Genomic DNA, 20,978 nt, shown 5'->3' with positions numbered 1-20,978 from the left:
TCCTTGACCTTCCTTCTATAATCACTGTCGTAAGTTACCCATCCTTTTATTGACGGGCCCATTTCACAACGCGCAGATTTCTTTCCGCTGTGTTTGTGCTCTATGCTTTCATATGCTCAATTGAAATGGCTCAAGTTCGTGCGAAAAGTTGGTAGTGCATAGAGGTTTCTATGGTTCATCACGGTGCTCACCTTGTGGCTGAGGACAACCGGGTGGATCTGGGATCCGGTAAGCTTGTACCAGCGGTAATTTGGCGGCGGGTTCCCGGTGGCGGCGCACGGTATCTTGGCCAGCGTGCCCTCGCGCACCCGCACCTTGCCTTCGTGCTCGAGCAGCTGCGGGGCTGAGTGTCCCTTGGTCTCTGCGGAGAGTTTCGACGCAAGCATTAGAGCACGCCGTCTTCCGTCGCCGCTCACATCCAAGCAGTTTTTCCATTAGGAACGGTTCACGATAGCACCAAAAACAACAGAACTCTGTCCTTGAAGGACGTGAACAAACCGCCGCCCATGCGGAGGTCGGCACTGAAAATTAAAAAAAGCCACATCATCACTGACATTACGCTGTGTTGTTGATACACAATGAAGATCGATCATTGAAAATGAAACTTCGTATCAGGAGGTATTTTTGATCCACTACGCATGTCCTATACGCAAATACGGAGTCGAGGCTCGACCATGTTATGAAATTCTTCGCTGCGGTGAATCAGTGCCTGCAGTGTTTGCCTGCTGAACACGTGTTTATGGTTTCAATCACTGCCGCATATAAATGTAGGCGAAATGATAAACGGTCATTGTTGTATGGCGAAAAACACCCGATAAAAATTTAATCCAGAACACTCTCCACAGAGCAATGCGTCTTTGGCACGGTAGAATCAATTGAAAAATCAACGTCACGACAACGAGGGCAGCATGCGAGACGGGTCGAAGTTCACCCCGCTTTGGAGTTTATTTTGCGCTGCGTAGTCCCGGAAAGAGCAAACCTGTCAGGGCTTGGAGAAGACCACGCTTTGCGCACTCCGAAAAACGTCCACAGTGTATTCAATGAACACTGAAACAGACGTGTTTTCATTCCAAGTGCGTGGTTCACATCCAGCGCCGTAACAGCACGGCCAAACAAGTGCGCCGCTGCTATAGGCTCGCCGATTCAGGAGCATGCGCCTCTGCACTTTCACTTTCGCGAGGCTGTCATTCCTGCAGTGGTTGGGACTCCTGTCATGCATGAGCGTCTCAAGGCCCACAATGTGTACGCGTGCACACGTGGACGGACTCAAAAACTCATAAAAAAATGGTTCGGTTCTCAATTTTAATAGGAAACTTTCGCGCTCCCGCAATCGATAGTGGCGTGGGTTGCCTGCTTATGCTCAATACAGTTGTCTGTAAGGTCCAAGTACGGGGGTCACACGCAGACCCATTCCTGTCCAATACGAGTCCATTGCAGCGCATTTGACGCCAGCGGGAACGCAGCAGTAAGATAATGAATAGCGTTTTGTGTAGTGCCACAGTCTTAAGGAACTGTTGCAGAATTCACTAACTACTTACGAGACACTTGTCACACAAACCAACTGCCTTCTTAGTAACGGAAGGTAGTAAAAGTTACTACCTCAAGAAGCCAGAGAAGGGTACTGCAGCCACAAATCAAAACGTAGTAGTACTAGCTAAGAAAATGGGTAGTAATTGTTTCCGAATATGTTGCTAGGTTTGTACTAAGGTGTGTTGGCGTCGTTTATTAAATCTGTGTACACTGGAAAAACAAAAACAGCTATATATTCAATGTAATCATGAATAGGACAAGTTGTCGGGCTAGCTGGTGGTGATCCATTCTTTTATTGACAGCACTTAAAAAACACGGACAGAAGACATAGAAGACATCAGCGCCTGTTACGCCGTCTTCTTTGTTTTCTGTCTGTGTTTTTAAGCGCTGTCAACAAATCAATGTGATCAATGCCCGACGTCTGTTATAACTGTCAGAAGAGTGCTGGTTGGCGACTCTACTACATCGAATTCGCACGGCCTCTGCTCGCACTCCTGCCTGGATGCATAAGACGGGCACAGCATCGTCTCCGCTCTGTTCTTTATGTGGTGTCTGCGGGGATATCGAACATTATATTATGCACTGCATAGAATACAACGCAGAAAGGTATGTGATGTTCGCTTCCTTCAAGAGGACAGGAACCCGTCACAGTACAGTTCAGGACATTGTCTACCCGAGTGGAAACCAGGCATGCAGAAGGGAGGCTGCACGCCTTCTTTTAGCATTTCTGCAGGACACGGATCTTGTTTCTAAATGGTGACAGCAGGAACGGACATGGCCTACTGTGACTGAATGTGTGCGTACATGGTGTCTTCCGGAGTGGACTACGTTATACTGTGAGTGAATGAGTGTATGGATTGTGGCACTGCAATGGCCTATGTTCTACTGTGACTGAATATGTGCATAGATGGTGACTTCTGGAGTGGACTGTGATGTGGACTGTGTGGTTTGGTTGTGTGCACAGACGGTGACGGCGGAAGAGAATGTGCGCGTAGCAGGGTAGGTGCGACATGCTTTAGGACATTATTAATATAGAAGGGACGCTACGGTGGAGCAATTGCCAGCAGATAAAGCAAGCCTAACTCCACCTGTAGCATTCAACACCTCAACTCGACTCAACTCAACTCAGTGCTGGTTGTAAATCGCACACTAACGCTTAGATTAGACATGGTGGGCACTCAGTTAGAAAACATGCTGTGCAGTGACATCAAACAACCGCATAGGGCACCCACACAAAGACTCAGGATGCAAGGAAACCATAACTCAGAAACGGTCACACAAGCGTGATGCGCTCACTGCTCGCGCACAGGTAAATCTTTTTCTGTCTTATATTCTCCGCAAATCTCACCTTCAGTTACAGGTTAGCGGCTCTTACCCATTGAGATAAGATACAAGCCCTAAGTATGAACTTGCGATTGCAGAAATAGGTTAATCTATCTAACTGCAGGACGCTGTGGAAATGTTCAATTGCAAAACAATTTTATCACACAACGCTCTCGCTGTTACTCGCGGTTCGCACGCGATCATTTTATCAAACAAGAAAACGCCAATCTACGATCATTCTAAGGAGCTTTATGCGCGCGGGGATACGGAGATTTTTTAACACAGGAAATACGAGTGCAGGTGTGCTTAGCTCATTTTATCCACTACGGGTGGCCTACAGCTCTTTTCATAACGTGGTGTCCGGCTAGCACCAAGACCAGCTACTTCAATTCGACTACAAAACAAAATGACAAATTCTTGGTTATTTAGAATCACGCAGCGGAATGTTCCCCTCCCCTCTATTTCCCTCTCGCTGAATTGAAGGAAAAGAGGCGGTTCGTGAAGGAAAAAAAAGTAAATACACGTCCTAGGAATATTAGGCCAGGGGTAAGGAAGAATATAAAACAATCTGCTGCTCGCCCCGCACAAGTAGACGTAATCTCCGCCCCCGTCTCGTAATTCGGCCCGCATGGCCATATTTCTCCCGGGCGCTCACAGTCACGCCGCCTTGCATCGAGCTGCGGATTTCCTCCATCTTGATAACCTGGCTCGAGCTAGCCGCGCGCCAACCCCAAAAGCGGAGAGACGTTTGAATTATTAATAGAAAAGCGCGAACATCGAGCACCTGGCTTTGACTCGTCGCTGTTTGCTTTGGCGCAGCGTGCGAGTTCAATTCTTGAGGGAGTACTCTCAGGATACAGGAGCCAGCCATCAACGCTGCTCGCCTTGCTGACACTGCAAGCGGCAGCTGCCAGTGATGAAGAAGGAAGAGAATGAACAGGTTGGTTGGTTGTGAAACTTTATTTCCAGCGGATATAGAGGAGCGACACGAAGTCGCCCCCCGCTTAAACGGTGGCCGCTATCCCTTGGGCAGCGGCGGCGTCTTCAGCCAGCTGGAGGAGCTTGATCTGTATCCCCGGGTCGGGGCTGACCAATAGAGCCTCCCAATGAGCAGAGTCGGTAATGAACTGACTCGCGGGTAGGGACTGCGGGCAGTTCCAGATCATATGGTTTAGATCGGCTTTCGCATCACAATTTTTGAATTTGTTTGAGTAGAGTCCTTCCGAATAGAAGCTACACAATTGGGGATTTGGATAGGTGTTAGTTTGAAGTTTACGCCAGGCTTTGGCCTGTTGCTTGGAGAGCGTTTTATCTGCTGGGGGGAATCTGAGTCTTGCAAGCCTGTAGTGCTGCAGGATTTCTCTGTAAGAAAACAACCTGTCCTTGCCAGAGTATAGGGCGGGTGGGCTGCACGACCCAGCTCGGCGGGACAGTTCTCGAGCTAGGTTATGAGCCGCCTCGTTACCAGCAACGGAAGCATGAGCAGGCGTCCAGATTAGGCGAATGCGCCGCGTGGGCTGATAATTTAGCAGAATCCGTGCTGCTTGTGGCGAGATTCTTCCAAACGTGTAGTTACGTATAGCCAATTTTGAGTCGCTGACAATGGTTTCTGCCGAGGATCCCACAATGGCTAGAGCAATGGCTGTTTCTTCTCCAACATGTGTGTGCTGAGTGCGTATAGTGCCCCCAGTTATGAGTGTACCACGTTCCGTGGTGACCACAGCTACCATCTTGTCAGCCGAAGAATCTGCCGCATCTACATATACCACAGAGGTATCATTAAGAAAGCGTTTGCCTAATGATTTGGCTCTCTCTGTACGACGTTCAGCGTGGAAATCTGGGTGCATGTTCCGAGGTAGTGGAGGAATGACCAGAAGCTGGCGTATGTTTGGGAAGGTCAGTTGTGGGTCCGCCTTGTCGTTCGTATGTTATGCCTAGTGTGGACAGAATGTGTCTGCCAGTTGGTGTGGCCGATAGTCGTTCGTACTGCGAGACGGTTACCGCTTCAATAATCTCGCTTAGGGTGTTATGAAGACCGAGACCCAACACTTTCTCAGTCGCTGTGTGCATGGGTAGCCCAACTGCCTGTTTGACGCATTTTCTGATTATGGCCTCCACTTTTTCTTCTTCAGCTGACTTGAGATGTAGGTAAGGGCATACGTAAGCTATGCGGCTTATCACAAAGGCTTGTACTAAACAGAGAGTATTGCTTTCCTTCAAGCCCGAGTGGCGGTTACTAATGCGGCGAATGAGTCGCATAATTTGCTGCGAGGTTCCCTGAAGCTTCCGAATTACGTCACTATTGAAGCCGTGTTCTTGTAGAATTAGGCCCAAGATTTTAATTTTGGGCACTCGAGGAATGGGGACTCCGCGAATACTGAGTTCGATGGCCGGTGGGGCTTGCGCAAGGGATCTGAACAGGGAAATGAATCTTGATGAAATACGGCCTCTGGCCTGCGTTAGCAACCCGCTACGCCATTGGGGCCTAAATTAGAACGCGCAGTAGTAAATCTCGTCAAATTCATTTTATGTGTGGTTTTCTTTTATGTTGTAGGTAATATAAAAATGCATTAATCAGTAATAACCATCAATACGCAGCATGAAAGTAAATTATTCGTTACACGCTTGGACTAAGAACGTTTACCGGTTCGTGTTTTCCGTGCTTTTCTTCATGGCGACCGAGCTGTGAGATTTCGCTTAGCCTGTAGCAACTATCAAAATCTCCAGGCTACTTTAAAATATGCGCCATCTAATCGCTTGAACTCAGCGATACGGGCAAGCCGTAACAAAGCGATTGCTCCCTGCACGATTGGTTCGCCGCAGAACGTGATCACAGTGGTGCGGTGACGAGTAGAGAGTGGCTGTCGCTTTGACGGCACACGATAAGAACAGCATGCGTCAAAACAGCGCACAAAAAACAGCACAGCGACAAAACAGCTCAAGAAAAAACAACAGGGTGACCAAACAGCACAGGGAAAAACAGCACGCGACAAAACAGCATGGCGGACAAAACGGCACAGCGACAACCCAGCACAGCGTAAAAACAGCACGATGACAGAAGCGCAGGGAAAAAAATAGCACGATGACAAAACAGCACACCGGAGTGCGGTGCAGCGCTGCTGCAGGGGTGAACAATCATAGCCATAAACGAACGGTAAATCACAACACATATGACAGCAACCTTTGGAGTTAGCGCGTGCTCGTTTCACAGACTCAGTAACAGGGTAGGGTAATATTCGCGATCTCAAATATCTACTTTTTTGGCAGGTAATGGAATGAATAACGCTGAAGAAGTTGTTCTGGAAGCATTGATACTGCGGGTTGACAATCATGATGCTGAATTCGGGCAAATACGCCCGGCGTAGGGCACTGGATGTGCCGAAATTCCTTATTCTTAAAAACTCTCGCTGTCGGCAATTGAATATTCGGCAGTTTTGTTTGAAGCGAGCTGCAGGGCCCTCGTACACTGAAAATATCCAGTATGTGATGCGTACTCTTAACGATGGCAGGACTGCCCGAGCCGAGACTTCCAGAATAACGGCCTGAGGGGCGAGTTGGTGCATGACGAAATGAAGGGCGGCGCAACAAGGACACTGACAAGAAAGAGACACCACATGCGCACACTACCAACTGCTTATTACACAGATTACGCAAATGTTTATTACACAGAGTTTATTACAGATTTTCAGGTTGTTTGGTGTTCAACCAAGACGCTGCACAGTGGTTGTCTGAGGCTGACCGGCGTTTATTGTACTTTGCGAAATGGGCTACGCAGCTGACCTCTAACTTCGTCGTAATAAGATTGGGAGCACGGGGTTCAAAAAAGGCGCCATGAAATGCCTTGAACCACGATCGCACGACCATACAATGCACGTAGGCCGTGATACACGTCTCATGGAAACCTCATCAGATAAGTAAAAAGGGTGCCGCCTAGCACTTTGCATAGGAGCTCTGATGAAAACACCCTGCAGCGACTGGCATTCTTTGCTCCTTGAGCAGTAGCATCCGCTAGCTGTGACGTAGCACATAACTTCATGGTAATGAGTAAAGGAAAGGCGCACTAACTGTATCACTATCGTTTCACGCCCGAACAGCGCGTGAGGGAAGGAATGAAAGAAGGCGAAGTAAGGAACATGGAACATTAAGCGTGTTGCGGTTTATGGGGGTTTAACGTCCCAAAGCGACTCAGGCTATGAGAGACGCCGTAGTGAAGGGCTCCGGAAATTTCTACCAACTGGGGGTCTTTAACGTGCACTGACATCGCACAGCACACGGGCCTCTGGAATTTCGCCTCCATCGAAATTGGACCGCCGCGGCTGGGATCGAACCCGCGTCTTTCGGGCCAGCAGCCGAGCGCCATAACCACTCAGCCACCGCGGCGGCTATTAAGCGTGTTGCGGAGGGGCTCCCAAGAATATCTTGAAAGAACGGAGACCATAACCAGCTCTTTTCTTAAAACAAGAGCCCGAAGTCGGGCAGTGGGAGGAAGAAGCGGGCTGGCAGATAATTCAAGATTTAGCAGTTCGAGAACAGTGCATGCGAGAGAGACGCCCGCTAGCGACTGGCATCTAGGCAAAATAATTTGAGCGCATCGGTATCTATCGGTAAAATATTATGGTGGAAATTACATTTAATTGCAGTAGTATCTTTGTGCGCGTAAACATTATCACATGCCAACGAGCGCACGCATTTCCGCATTACTCGTTTGCGTAATCGTCAATTACATGTTTTGTTCTGCTCTCTTTTCTGCTGCTGCAAGCCTGCATTTCCTTCCATATTTCCGCCACGTGCAAGAAAAGATGTTCGGATTCTAAAACAAAAAATTCTGCTGTTAGCGAAGCCTTTGTTTTCTAATAATCCTAAAAAGATGTGGGATGTAACGTCCATAAGCGTCACGTGGGCTTCGAGGAACTTCGTAGCGAATGACTGAAAATTATTTTAAGTCGCATGGGGATCTTTCGCACATCGCACAGCACGCGTGAGTTTTTTTAATTTCGCCGCCAACGAAATGCGGCTGCCACCACCGCCGGGGTTCGATTCCGTAACCTTGGCATCACCAGCCGAGTGCCGCAGCCACTTAGCCACCGTGGTGGGTCTTGCTTTGTAGCTGTTGTGTGAGAGAACGAATGCCTTCGGAAGTGAATGTTGCACAATGTAGTTGAGTATGTTTCCCATATGTGGGGCATATGACGCAGAGAATGGAAGCTACCCTCACTCGGTGCTCTATGAGTTGCTTAAATTCGATTTAAATTTCTGCAAATATCTGACAGGTGGAGACACTGACAAACTCATCATTTCACTTCCGTCTGGCGTACAATGTTTTAGAAATGTCGAAAACGCAGTACAGAAGTGCGGATTAAGTTTCTTTATAAGCAGTCTTCTCTGATTATTTTTATCTCGTAGATTTGGGGCAATTTTCGATTGCCAAGCGCAGCTTTTGGTGCCTAAATCTCTGCGGCAACACATTTCAGTCTATTTAAAATATACACCATATTGCAAAAAAATTGGGGCTGAACCGTGTCCTGAACCCGTTCGAAACGACTCAAAGGAAAAGCTGCTTTGAATCATTCAAGTTCGGTTTCAGTTCCAGGGTGGCGAAAAAAATATGGGTTTGGTTCGGTTCCGTGCAGAATTATTTGTTCGGTTCGTGTTTCGGATTCAATTTCGGCTCCGGTTCTGCACCCTGACTTACGAGTGCCTTTTGCCCTTTATAAACTGGAAAACATTTTTGGTGCGAACGATATTTTCAAGCCTTCGCCAATAGGATAACTTGGCACAGCGTTCTTGAGGTTCCCTGAGCTCAACCTAGCAAGATGAACGTGAAAACGCTTTTTTTTTAACGTTTGCGCGTTTCCGCTGCTACGGTATATGGAGAAGTTTAAATCACGGGGACGCTGGAGGTTACCTGCTGTAGGTTTAAACTATGCGTATGTCTGGATAAGTGCTCAGTTATAAGCTACATGATGCCTCTGGAAGTTTCATCATTAATTCTGCTTAGGTTCCAAGCGATGGGCTCGCTAACTATTTAATCCGAAAGGTTGCAGCAGACGCATTGCGCCCCCTGTCACGCAATCCCAACTGGCGATATTATGCAGTCTACAACTACTAAATCCGAAAGCAATAAAACGCCACATTGACATTAATGTGGTCCCCTATACTGCAATGGTATAAAAACGATATATTTCGTGTTTCATTGGAACCGAGTACCAAAGCAGTCTTCGCAGTTTGAAAATCTGTTCACAGACAAGGATGACGACTGGACCTTTAGCAGGCCAATCAGGAATTGTTTTTCGCATTTAAATGCGAAAAGAGGGGTGCAGTAGCTCAAATCGAGAGCAGACCATAAGTTCCCTTATTTAACCATCCCCCTTATGCTCGGCGCGTCAAGCAACAAGTGTTTCCTCTAAGATCCAAGCTGAACACCAGAAGATCAGCATTCGCTGCCGACGCTCACAACCCACCGCCATGCAGTGGAACTCACATGCAGTGGAACTCACGTCGTGCAGTGCAACCAATGTCCGGTCTGTGTTGTCTGCTCTCTCCTCGCACGTATTTTTGTGCGCCGAAACGATGTTTCAGAATGAAATTCAGAACCAACTGGTCCAGGTGTCTACGCTTAGCGATATACCTTCTAGTGCCTTGGGTCCTGCCTTCTCTCTTTTTATCTGCGCGAATACTTCTTCGATCCTCGTCAACCTTATAGCTGTTACCGCATGTCTTGCAGTGGAAATCCCGTCCGGCGTTTGTGTTGTCTGCTCTCGCCTTCGTGTCTTTGTGCGCCGAAAGGATGTTTCATAATTCTATCGCAGAGTGCTTAGGCTGTGGATTGATTAAGAACGGCGACACAGAAAGCGAACTTTGAGGCTCACAAATTGAACCACGCGGGCGTTTTTGAATGCCCAAGGCCGCTGATAAGGCCGGAAACCAAAGTCGAGGTTACGGATAGGTTGCCATGAGTCATTGAAAGCCACAGCGGTGCCCGCCGTGACTGCTTAGCATGACGGAACCTGGGCGAGAGCTCGCAACAGCGCAGCTTGTGATTACATTCCTCACCTCCTTATCACCCACCTCTTCAGTTTCTCTTCGCATCATTTCATCCCGCTCACGTGCGGCAAGGGGTTTAAAAGCAAAACACTCGTACATCACAGACATTCGCACTGTGCCAAGTCAAGCTTCTTGGTTACCACGCGCAAGAGTCAAACCTGCGACTGCAGCGACTGCCTCAAACACCGCCGAACCGCGGCAAGCACATGCCATTAGCTGTCATCTCCTCAGTGAGCGTGGTGCTAATGGTTTCGCCGTGCAAGGCTCGGCGACTCGCTCACATGACGCCGTGTCTATTCATTTTAATTTGTTTTTTTCTCATCGCACCTTTCCGTCGCCGTTCCTGGCAACTTCCGCTTCGACGCCAAGCGTCGGCGAGCGCCTATGGCCTGCCCAATTCAGTGAGAAAAATGCAAAGCGAGAAAGCAAATACAAAGCGCACGGACAGAGAGACCGTCGGGGGGACTGTCAGCAGCAGAACGGCAAGTGCGCGCATAATGTAAGCGCCGCCCTCACTGGTTTTCCTCGAGAAAAGCGCTAGTGCTCGGTGCGGATTATTTGGCACGACCAAAAAGTTTCGGTCTAAGCGCGGGGCACTAAATGAGGCGTAAAACGCTCGGCTCCAGCAGTCGAAACGACCCCGTGACGACCTGACGTTTGCGCGTTTAGCAGCGGTGAACTTCGCCCCTTGTCGAACGCGATAAAGTGTGTTCACCGTGTGTGCACCGTGTGCGCCATCTTAGACATGCTTGGAACAGCGTCGCTGCGCCTCTGTTCATTGCTGCTGAGTGAATCAGGTTCATAGGGAGCTCAAGAGAAAAGCTCGCTATTAAGGGTGCTGAAGTTCTTCTGGGAGAATTGTTCGGCGTAGTGCCATGCACTGAGGCGGTGTGCTCTGAAGGTTCATCTCAGTGCGGACCCTGTATACATATGCTGAAGACTTCTCCTCTTTGGAAGGGTGAAAAATCTGCAAGTAAACTTTTATAAGAAATGAAGAATAATCTTGAAATCGCTATTGAATTGTCAGCGAAAGTTCTCACATCCCCAAAAACTGCTTAGTGCAGAAAAGCATGCCCAGACATTACAAACACTGGATGGAAGGAAGAATTATTATAATTATATTAATCACCGAGTGCCTACAAATTCTGTATTGGCCGATTTTCAATGTCAAACTGGAAAACATAACGAAAAAAATAATAATAAACCTCTCAATTTCGCCTCTTTTCGCTTGAGAAACAGCGAGAAAAATCTAATGATACACAGTGCCTTTAGAGCATTAGGCTTTTCTGCAGCTGCTTGCAAACGCAACACCAGAACGAAACATTCACTGCACTTAACTGAGTATAAGCTTAATACTGACACCTTTCGTTATTAATTTTTTGCGCAAGCGATCAGCGAATGGAATATGTTACCTGGAAATGTTGTTAATTCTGAATCTTTGAGCAGTTTTCTTTGTAACCTGTCATAACGGTTTATTTGAACTTTTAGTGAAGCATTGCACGTGCTTTTGCGTTGCTTAATATTGCGTCATGTATTTTGAAGCTGCCTTCCATGATTATTCATTTTACAATGTTAGATCAGTTGTATGAACCTTCTTCGTGATTTTTTCTTTTGTGACGTACCTAAAAAGAAAACAAATCTGTTCCCATTACTGCAACAGCCTCGAAAGAGGCTAGCAGTATGTTCCAAATAAATAAATAAAAAAAATACCCGAGGTGTGTCCTTCTTGCGTGGCGCTCTGGGATTAGAACTCACGTGCCAACATGTAAGTACCAACGTAATCTTGTGCCTGTCACTTGGTCGAAATGAAGTACTTAGAAGTGGTGCCGCTACATTTGTGTCTTCAACGCGACTGAAAGTTGATTGGAGATATACGCCCATTGATACGCCCATTGAACTGAGCGTCCTTGCATCAACAGAGAAATAATAATCAAAGCAAGCTCATTAGCACCATGCGGCCGTGAAGAACTTTATTATTTTACATTTATTAATGGGAGGAAGAGCAAGCGAGCCATGAATAATAATTCGCATGGAGGCTGCGGGCCCGCAGTGGTGCTGAGTTACAGAGTAGGAAAGAGGTCTATGCTCACCACAGAAATAATTATAGCGCAGCGTGTGGCTGATATGACCCGAGAACTCTTTTCGCTCGAGAAACAGTGAGAAAAGTCTATTGATACGCAATTCCTTTAGAACATTAGGATTTTCCGCAGCTGCTTGCGTACGTCGGGGGCTAAATACCCGAGGTGTGCACGGCAGCTTTCGCCAATTCGGAGTTACATGGCAAACATTCGAAATATTGCAGAATATAATAGGGAATCAAAAAAGTTGGATTTGCTGAACCAGGCAAATAGTACATTTTCAAAATGATTCCAAGCGAATGGAGCCTATTCTCAAGTTTTCGAATAGTTTTAGAATAACTGGGGGCAAACTTTTAAACAGGGCCCACTCGCACGCCGCACAGCATACTGCCGCCATTGTTCTGTTAAAGAATGAGGTTTCAGGGCCGGTTCTTGTGGAGGCGTTCGCAATGCCCAGGTTTCAGCCTGAGCATTATGAGAATTGAACCGGGCCTTCAAGCCCGATATCGGTGGCTCACTCTAATGTCCCTCTGTCATCTTAGCATGAAATGCGTTTTCGCTGTGATTATCAGTAGCATGAGTTGATGACAGTCACTGAGTTAATGGGTGAGTGGGTGGTGGTGTTTATGCACAGGTGGGATCAACCTTAGCAGAATCGATATACTAACTTCGTGTTTTGTGTCCGTTGGTGGCGATCAGTGTTGCGTGTTTTGACAGCTACAGGCTTAACCCCATGACTTATAGCGCCGGCGCTAGTACATCGCTGTATCGCATGAATATTTCTTTTCTTTGAACATTCACACAAGTAAGAAATAATTGCACAAATGTTCGATTCGCATTTGATTTGATTTCGGAAAATGAACTGACGACAATGGCTCTGGAAGGAGCCCATTTTATTATGTTGTCGTGAAATGCTCTATTAGGAAATTTTCTTCAAAGCTGTCCTTTTAGTGCGAGGGTTCGGGCTAGTGGGTAGTTAGTACTAACATCCATAGCGCAAAAAAAAACGCACGGGGATGCAGGAGAGAAAATAAAAGTACACGAGCGGTGTACTCTGTTACGTGTCCATCGCGTTTGGTGCGCTGTAAGTGTTTAAAATTGATCGTTGAGAGCAACTAAATAAACTGGAGGTCATGCGATTTTATTGCGTGTTTGCGTAGAAACACTGTGAAACAAAAATTGCGCTTGTTTTCGTAATGCGCCTCATCATACTGTGAGCAGGAAATCTGGACCTTATCTCGATTTTGAGATGACCTTGACGAACCGCTGGTATGTCCCGTCTCAGTAACCTGTGGCAGCACACCGTTCACGGAGAGCTGTGCACCTGTCTATGCAAAGGTAACTAACTCGAGCAGGGGAGTTTGCGCTTTAGGGGATCCGGGCCGGGTTTGCCCGCACGCCTGCCGTAACTCGAAAGTGACCTCAACTTCGCTACTTATGTACCCTCCCGGGTATCCCCGCGTGCTTTTACTCTTTCCACTCTACGGGAGAAAGTGAACAGCGGAAGTGAGCGCTGGTCAGTTTCGGGGAAAGGAATGGCGCAGTAATCTCTGCACGACGGGAGCGCTCGAGGGAGACGAAGCGACACGAACCACGTGACAAAAACGCTCGGGCTCCGTTTTCGCACTCGGAGAATAGAATAAAAAAACCTGTCTGGAGTCCAGCTGACAACTGGTTCGGGTCCTGCGCTCTACAAGAACATAACATAACATCAACTTCATCAGCGTCATCATCAGCTGGACTACGTCCACTGCAGGTCCAAGCTCTCTCCCATGTCTTTCCAATTAACCGTGTCCTTTGCCAGCTGTGACCGCCGTATTCCCTCGCACTTCGTAATCTAATCCGACCATCTAACTTTCTGCCGCCCCATGCTAACCTTGCATTCACTTGAAATCTACCCCGTTACCCTTAAGGACCAGCGGTTGTCTTGCCTTTGCATTACACGCCCTGCCCAAGCCCATTTCTTCCTCTTCATTTTCACTGGGACACCCACTCTGCCCGCTTCCGTTCCTTTAACGTTACACCTATCATTTTTCTTTTCATGCCTCGCTGCGCTCACTTAAACTTAAGCTAAGCCCTTTTCGTTAGCCGCCACATTTCTGCCTCATAGGTGAGTACCGGTAAGGTACAGCTGTTGCATATATTCTCTTGAGGGGTATTGGTAAACTGCCATTCATGGTCTGGCATATGCTCTCCACCCAATTCTTACTTTTCTAGTCATTTTCCTCTCAAGATCCGGATAAGTGGTCGCTATCTACCCTAAGCAGACGTATTTTCTAACCACTTCCAGCATCTCGCGAGAAATTGTGACCTGCTGTTCCCTTGCGAGACTGTTGAAAATTACTTTGGTTTTCTGCATGCTAATTTTAGACCCACCGTACTGCTCTGCCTGTCTAAATAATTGATCATGCTTTGCAATTCATCCCCTGAGTGACTCAGCAAGGCAATATTATCAGCGAATTGCAGATTACTTAGGCATTCTTCATTAACTCTTAGCGCCTACTGTTCCCAATCCAGGCCTTGGAATACCTCCTGTGGTGAATAGCATTAAAGAGATCTTGTGTCTCTGCGTGACACTCTTCCTTATTGGAATTTTATTGCTAACTTTATGTTGGACTATGGTAGTTGTCTAGTCGTTATGGATGTCTTCCAGTATTTTTACTTAAGACTCTGGTACACCACGATTACGTAATGCCTGCATGACTGCTGAGGTTTGCACTGAGTCTTATGCTTTCTCGTAACCAGTGAAGGCTATAACATAACATAAAGTAGCATAGCATAACATAACATAACACAGCACCACATAACATAACATATACTGAGCCGGTCTTTAGTAGGCAGCGGGCGCAACAAAAACGCAAGCTACGAAAATGATGACATAATGCGCAAAAGCAGCAGAGTAAATATGGAACAAATTCCTCAGCGTTAAGGCTTGAAACTGCACGGCGGCGCACAGTTATTCGCAGAGCTTCTACAACGGTGAACTCACTTCTCTGATAATGCGACTGGAGCGATTCTCTTTCCGCGCTCGCCTTGCTGAGACGCAGCATAGCCGTTGCCCTGCTTCACCGCAATGCAGCCTTGGAGCAAGAGAGAAACGGCCTCCTTAGCCGCGTTCCTCACGCACCCGGGTCGCGGCCCATGACGGGGCAGACTGGCCGCGTTCTGACCTCGCTGCGACGACGCAACGAGCCTCATTAAAACGCCGGCCCGGAGTCGTTAGCCGAGCGCTGGCCGCCAAACAGCAAGAGGCCCAGAGCTGATGTCTCGGTCACCGCAGCGAGATTCGAGAGAAGATCGGTCACGTCTCCCCTTCCACATCGTGCCAGCGGGACAAGCGAGCAGTCGCGCTGGCTTGAGACTCACCCGTGTGTTTTGGCGCGCGAATTCGGTGAGGTCTCGGAAGGAGGGCACTGAATGAGATAAAAGCTGGCAGGAAAGCTTCCAGCGATGCTTGCGATAAACCTACGCTCGGCTGAGTTTAGACGAAAGACGACAGGTGGCGCTGTCACGCAAAACTAGAGTGATAAGAACCGACATCAGCTGCTCCCGAAAGCTTTGCTACACAACTCGTTTGGCATAATATTCATGCTAAACGCACTTTATGAAGCTTGGCTAGAAATTCTTCACTACCACTAAAAAACAAGATTTCGAACACGCTGAGACAACATTTAGAAATTTATGAAAGCAGTCGGCTAGCCTTTTAGCGCAGCTTAGACGGACGGTGGCAGCTGATTATGATTCTTCAGCGAAGTAAAAGGTTCCTTTCTATTTCGATGCAAAGGTTGGGAGCCCTGAGGTTACAGTGTTCGGCTGGCTCCCACACAATTTGTACGCTGTGAATACAAAACGCAGCTTGCAGCAGAACACTTTCGTGCATCCCGTAAGTAAGGCCTCCTCGTTTCTTCGAGCATAGGAAAAATGAGATGCAGAAACATATCTGCGTGGGAGCGACTCAGGCTCGCATGGAGAGCATCACCAGCGCCGAACTTGCGTCAACATTTCTTTACTGACACGAGAACTCACTTTCATCTTGCATCATTCTTCCCTCAGTGTTCGGTCGACGGCGGTGTCAGTGACTCCCGAGTTGGAGGTTTTTCCGTCACCACGCTGTTCCCTTTTCTGTACTGTACTTTCCTTTTATTTCTATGTTCGCTGTCATCACACACTTGCTAGCGAATACACGTGCCTCGCTGACAGCACGCTTCAGCGATTGCGCTGCGCTGCACTTCGTGATTGCCCGGAATGCTCAGTCACCAATGGCCCCCTGTGTCTTTCTCTAAAATTGAGCTGTTTGACGATCCCTGGTAGTTAGAGAGGCGAAATGGCAAATCCACAGACTGGCGGTGCAGTTATCTTTCGACACTCGCGGCGTGAGTAAAGGGTCTGACAAGGAGGTGTGACTTGAGGGGCCGTCCTTTTCGGTCCTGCGTTATTCATCAGTCTTTTAAACGCACGTCCCACAAATTTCAGTTCATTCTCCTAGGGATTGGGAATAACTGCTTCCTAGCATCCACGAGATTGCTTCTCGCTCTGCGTACACGTGTTCGGAGAAAGAAGTAAAGCCACGGAAATATCGGCACGAGGACCGCCACGCGAAGCGCACAGGTTTTCGAATAATAAATACATCGGGCGCGGTGGGCGTCCAGACGCAATTCTCGCAGCAGTGCGTCAGGGCTGCTTGGGCGCCTCTGGGTCGCTCTGCGCGGCGAGTATGCCTTGTAGCTGAAGGAACCGGCAGAAGGAAAGGAAGAAACTATTCCCCCCCCCCCCCCCCCCCCCCCCCCCGAGCAGGCAGCAGCTGTCAGGGCCAGATGAGCGCCGCACGTGGCGGCAGGAGACGAAGGCGACGACCGAAGGTGGGCGCGGGGAAGGCGAGGGAAGCAGCGGAGACTCTGTAAATGTTCACCCAGGCCGAGATTGAATACGCGTACTATTCACGAATGATGGAAAGCCGCGATCGCTCCGGCCATCGATCAAGGCCGACAAGCCGAAATGCCGAAGATAGGGAAGAGGGGACGAAAACAAGAAAAAATAAAGAGCGTATGTGCGCCGAGTCGCGGCGGCAGAGAACAAGTGGCCTGCCAGTGCGGGTGCGCCCAAGAAGGAGAAGTCCCAGTACGACGCTTCGTCACTGGCAACAACACTTCAACGAGTCGCCTCCAAGTACGAATAGGGTGCGCCCCGCAGGGGCACTTAGCTACGCGTTCCTGCCACGACGCCCCTGTTAACTCTCTTACAGTAAGTAGAAAAGCAACTAAAAATATGTGCTTTGAGCACGGCATCAAGTCTACATCTTTCTGTTTCCGTGTCTCGCTTGCCACGCTAGAGCAAAGAGCGAACTTCCGGCTCTCAACTTTGACTTTTATTTTGAGCTGTCCCACAACGCTGAATGTTACCTCGAGCTCAGAGACGCATCACTCGGACTAGGACATGAGGGTGTCTCTGAGCATCAAGGATGGACACTGGGACATTGGGAACGACCGGATATGAACTTTCTCCAGCCGGCGAAATTAAGACTTTATTTAAAATAAACTAAACGACGCAAACACTTTGTGACGCAGCAAATAAGCGCCACGTTCGTACGTCCTCAATTCGGCGCACATGATGAGAAGTATATCTCCGGTGATAGCGCCAAGCTAGTTGGGCCACCAAATGTACCCAGTGATCGTTCGCACACAACTGTCTCGTTCCTTGTCGTAAACTGCCGAAGCATAAAAAAGAAAGTCGATGATTTAGTAGCCTCGCTGATATGATGAAACCAACTGTTGCCATCGGCACGGAATACTGGTTGGACAGTGATGTGGCAGTCAGTGAAGTCTTTCCGAGTCACTTCAGGTCCTACAGGAAAGATAGGAATATGCATGATGGAGACTTTTTTATCTTGGTTTATGAAAGCACTCATTCGAACAGAATTTTTTGTGGGTGACTGTTCATGTGAAACAGTATGGTGCCACTAGATCTTCTGAATAGTAAGACTCTATCTGTATGCTTTTTCTAACGGTCTCCAGGTAATTCATTGGCTGAAATATCAGAATTCACCACTCTTGCTGGCCCAATAAAATCGGATTGGATTGCTATTGGCGGGGACTTAAACCTCCTAGATTTCAAATGGAACCAACACTAGTATTTTTCTAGTGGTGGCCCTGGGCTTAATGAGGTGATGGCTAACTTCATTAATACATTCGCTCTTACACAAACTGTGTTGCAGCCTGCGAGAGGAAGCCATATATTGGATCTTTTGCTCACAGATGATCCTAAACGTATCTGCTTCACTTGCGTTATCCTGAGAATAAGCGATTATAACGCTGTTCTGTGCCAATGGATCTAGATTACGCCAGAATGCTTAACAACAGTCGACGTGTATACAGTTATGAAAGAGCCAAAATGATGACGATTAATGCTACACTGGATTCCTATTTTGTTGTGTTTGAAACGCTAGCTCCAACTTGTCCTGTTGCAAGTCAGATTTGGTCCTGTTTCAAGAAAAAAGGCTTAGAACTACGCGATCGCTTTGTCCCATTCTTGACCTTGACGAACAGGGGTAATAAAAGCAAGGCATGGTTCACAAAGCGCTTTCGTACATTGACACAAAACAGGCAGCGGATTTACAGTATGTTTAAGCATAGTCCGACACCTGAAAATTTAAGTAACCTAAAGCTATAACCACTAACGTAAAGAATGGGGTAGATCGTGCCAACTTGACTTTTTTTCGAGACAATTTATTCAAGGATGAAACAAAATGCCAAAGAATTTTAAAAATACATGAAAAGAAATAAAAGGGATAGCCTATCTATTCCATCGCTCGAAGAAGGTGATCCTGTCGTAACAGATGCTGCGATAAAAATTGGAATGCTTTAATTCTTATTTCAATTCTGCGTTCCCTTTGCCAGTAGCACGTAGTTACAGTGTAGAAAGAATAGTTATTGCTTTATTGCTTTATTGCTGATGTGTCGCCCATGGAGAATGTTACATATTACTGCCACGGAATAGATGTGTTACTTACTTAGCGCATGGATGTTTCCAAAGCTGCTGATCCTCATTGTATTCCGATGCCCTGTTGAAGCATTGTGCATGTTCTGTATCTCCAATATCTGAGAGTGTTCTCTGACAAGTTTTCGAGCCAAACGTGTCTTGCTGATGACTAGAAGATTGCGTCCGTTGTTCTGACCTATAAATCTTGTTCGTGTAGCACTGCTCAAACTACCAGCCTATATTGCTGATACTCTCAAGGAGAGGTGATGGCAGTGCGGAGAGCAGGAAGAGAGCGGAAACGCCTTCTGATAGAAACTTTTTATTGGGCAGACCCGGACCCAAAAATAATTCAGTGCTTTGGCGGTGGCGTAGCAACAAGCATGCTCGGCGGTCGATGAACAGAATGTATGCCGCGCTCGGCTGCGCTCAATTTAAAGCCGACAACGAATCGAGATATGGTGAGCAAAGTACCGGCCCACAGCAGTCTGGAACAACGCAGAATCGGCTCCGCCTGGGCGCGATCAACCGAGATAAATCTAGACGTGCCTTGCATCACAAACAGAGTGATAAAGCCGCGCGCCAGAAGCTTTGAAGAATGAACAAACAAACATGAAAAAGATTTTCGTCAATGTCTTCCTCCCTGAAAACACTTGAAAATATATACGTGCATAGTAAAACATCCTGATGCTTATGGTTTGTTCAGTCTTTACCAACATGGCTTCGTCAAGGGTCTGTCCTGCGTGGCGCAGTCATTAGCATTCACCTTCGACTGATATAAAGCACTTGACTATCATTCTACTGTCGACTGCATTTTCTTAGATTTTAGAAAGGCATTTTATGCCGTTCCTCACGAGGTATTATTAGAAAAACTGTAGCGATATCGTATTAACCCCAAAATTATCTCCTGGATTGCCGACTGCGTGCGCGCAAGACGTCAGTTTGTTATGGTGGAGAGAGAGAGGCTCTAGGTATTGTTGACGTTACGTCAGGGGCCCCTAAAGGTACCGTCTTAGGACCTCTATTTTTTTTAATACAGATAACTGATATTACGGAGAACGTCACGTCTTGTATGAGAATGTTTGTGGTTGAGTGCATTTTATACAGGAAAATCGTCCACAACGAAGCCTGTCATGTAATTCAAAACGATCTATATTCAATACATGTGTGGTGCGAAAAACAGGGAATGCACTGAAACTTCGATAAGACAGTGTGTATGATATTTACGACGAAGAAAACAACACATATGATTTCCGGTATGACATGAAGAGCAGGGCCTTAAAAGTAGTTTGCGAATACTAATAGTTAGGAATTTATCTGACCTCATCCTTATTTTGGCTTCGGCACGTAGATTACAGTGCTGTCAAAGCCACTAAATCACTTGGTTTCTTACGTAGGAACACTAGGAATTTTCCTCAGACGAAAAGAGAAGTTTTATACAAGGTATTTGTTAGTTCAATTTTAGTATACGCCTGCACGGTACGGGATCCTCCCAATGCGCTCAACAAAGACAAGCTAGAAAAAGCACAAAACAGATCTGCTGGTTACGCTAGGAAAATCAGCTAAAGATAGACTGTTTAGTGCTACACTCTCTAAACAAATATTAAGCTGGGAAACATTATAACGCCGCAGAGCCAAGCTGAGGTTAAGGCTTTTTCATGACATTTATCATTGCCGAACTGGTATGTCATGCGAAAAATATATCTTTTCATCTCATGATGTGCCCTCACGTGTAGATCACGACCAAAAAGTACGTGATTACAACTACGAAACTGAATAATTTCGTTGCTCTTTTTCTCGAAAACAATTCGACAACAGAACCGTTTGCCTTCGTCTGTCGTAGCATGCACCTCTAGCGACGCGTTTTATTATTCAATGGACGAGTTGACAGCCCTGAAATGACAGTTTTCTTCTCATTTCTTATTTTTTCTCGTCGGTATAAGGCGAGGCAGTAGGCCGTCTGTGAGCATGCGCGCTCATATTTTTTCCCACGGTCTTCCTTTCACTGGAGCCTGGATTTCTTGGTTGTGA

At 47.2% G+C, this 20,978-nt stretch overlaps 1 protein-coding gene across 1 annotated transcript in view; it reads right to left on the bottom strand.

Annotated features, from left to right (window-relative positions):
* The window catches only part of LOC144132890 (cell adhesion molecule Dscam1-like), a 529,721-nt gene that overhangs the window by 148,478 nt on the left and 360,265 nt on the right, over positions 1–20,978 (bottom strand). Inside the window, exon 5 of the mRNA XM_077665608.1 lies at positions 192–361. Within this exon, the coding sequence (XP_077521734.1) occupies positions 192–361 (170 nt within the window). The remainder of the gene's footprint in view (positions 1–191; positions 362–20,978) is intronic.

The sequence above is a fragment of the Amblyomma americanum genome, chromosome 1, assembly GCF_052857255.1.
Source record: "Amblyomma americanum isolate KBUSLIRL-KWMA chromosome 1, ASM5285725v1, whole genome shotgun sequence".
NCBI classification, from domain to species: domain Eukaryota; kingdom Metazoa; phylum Arthropoda; class Arachnida; order Ixodida; family Ixodidae; genus Amblyomma; species Amblyomma americanum.
This window is presented reverse-complemented; position numbering and strand designations above follow the sequence as displayed.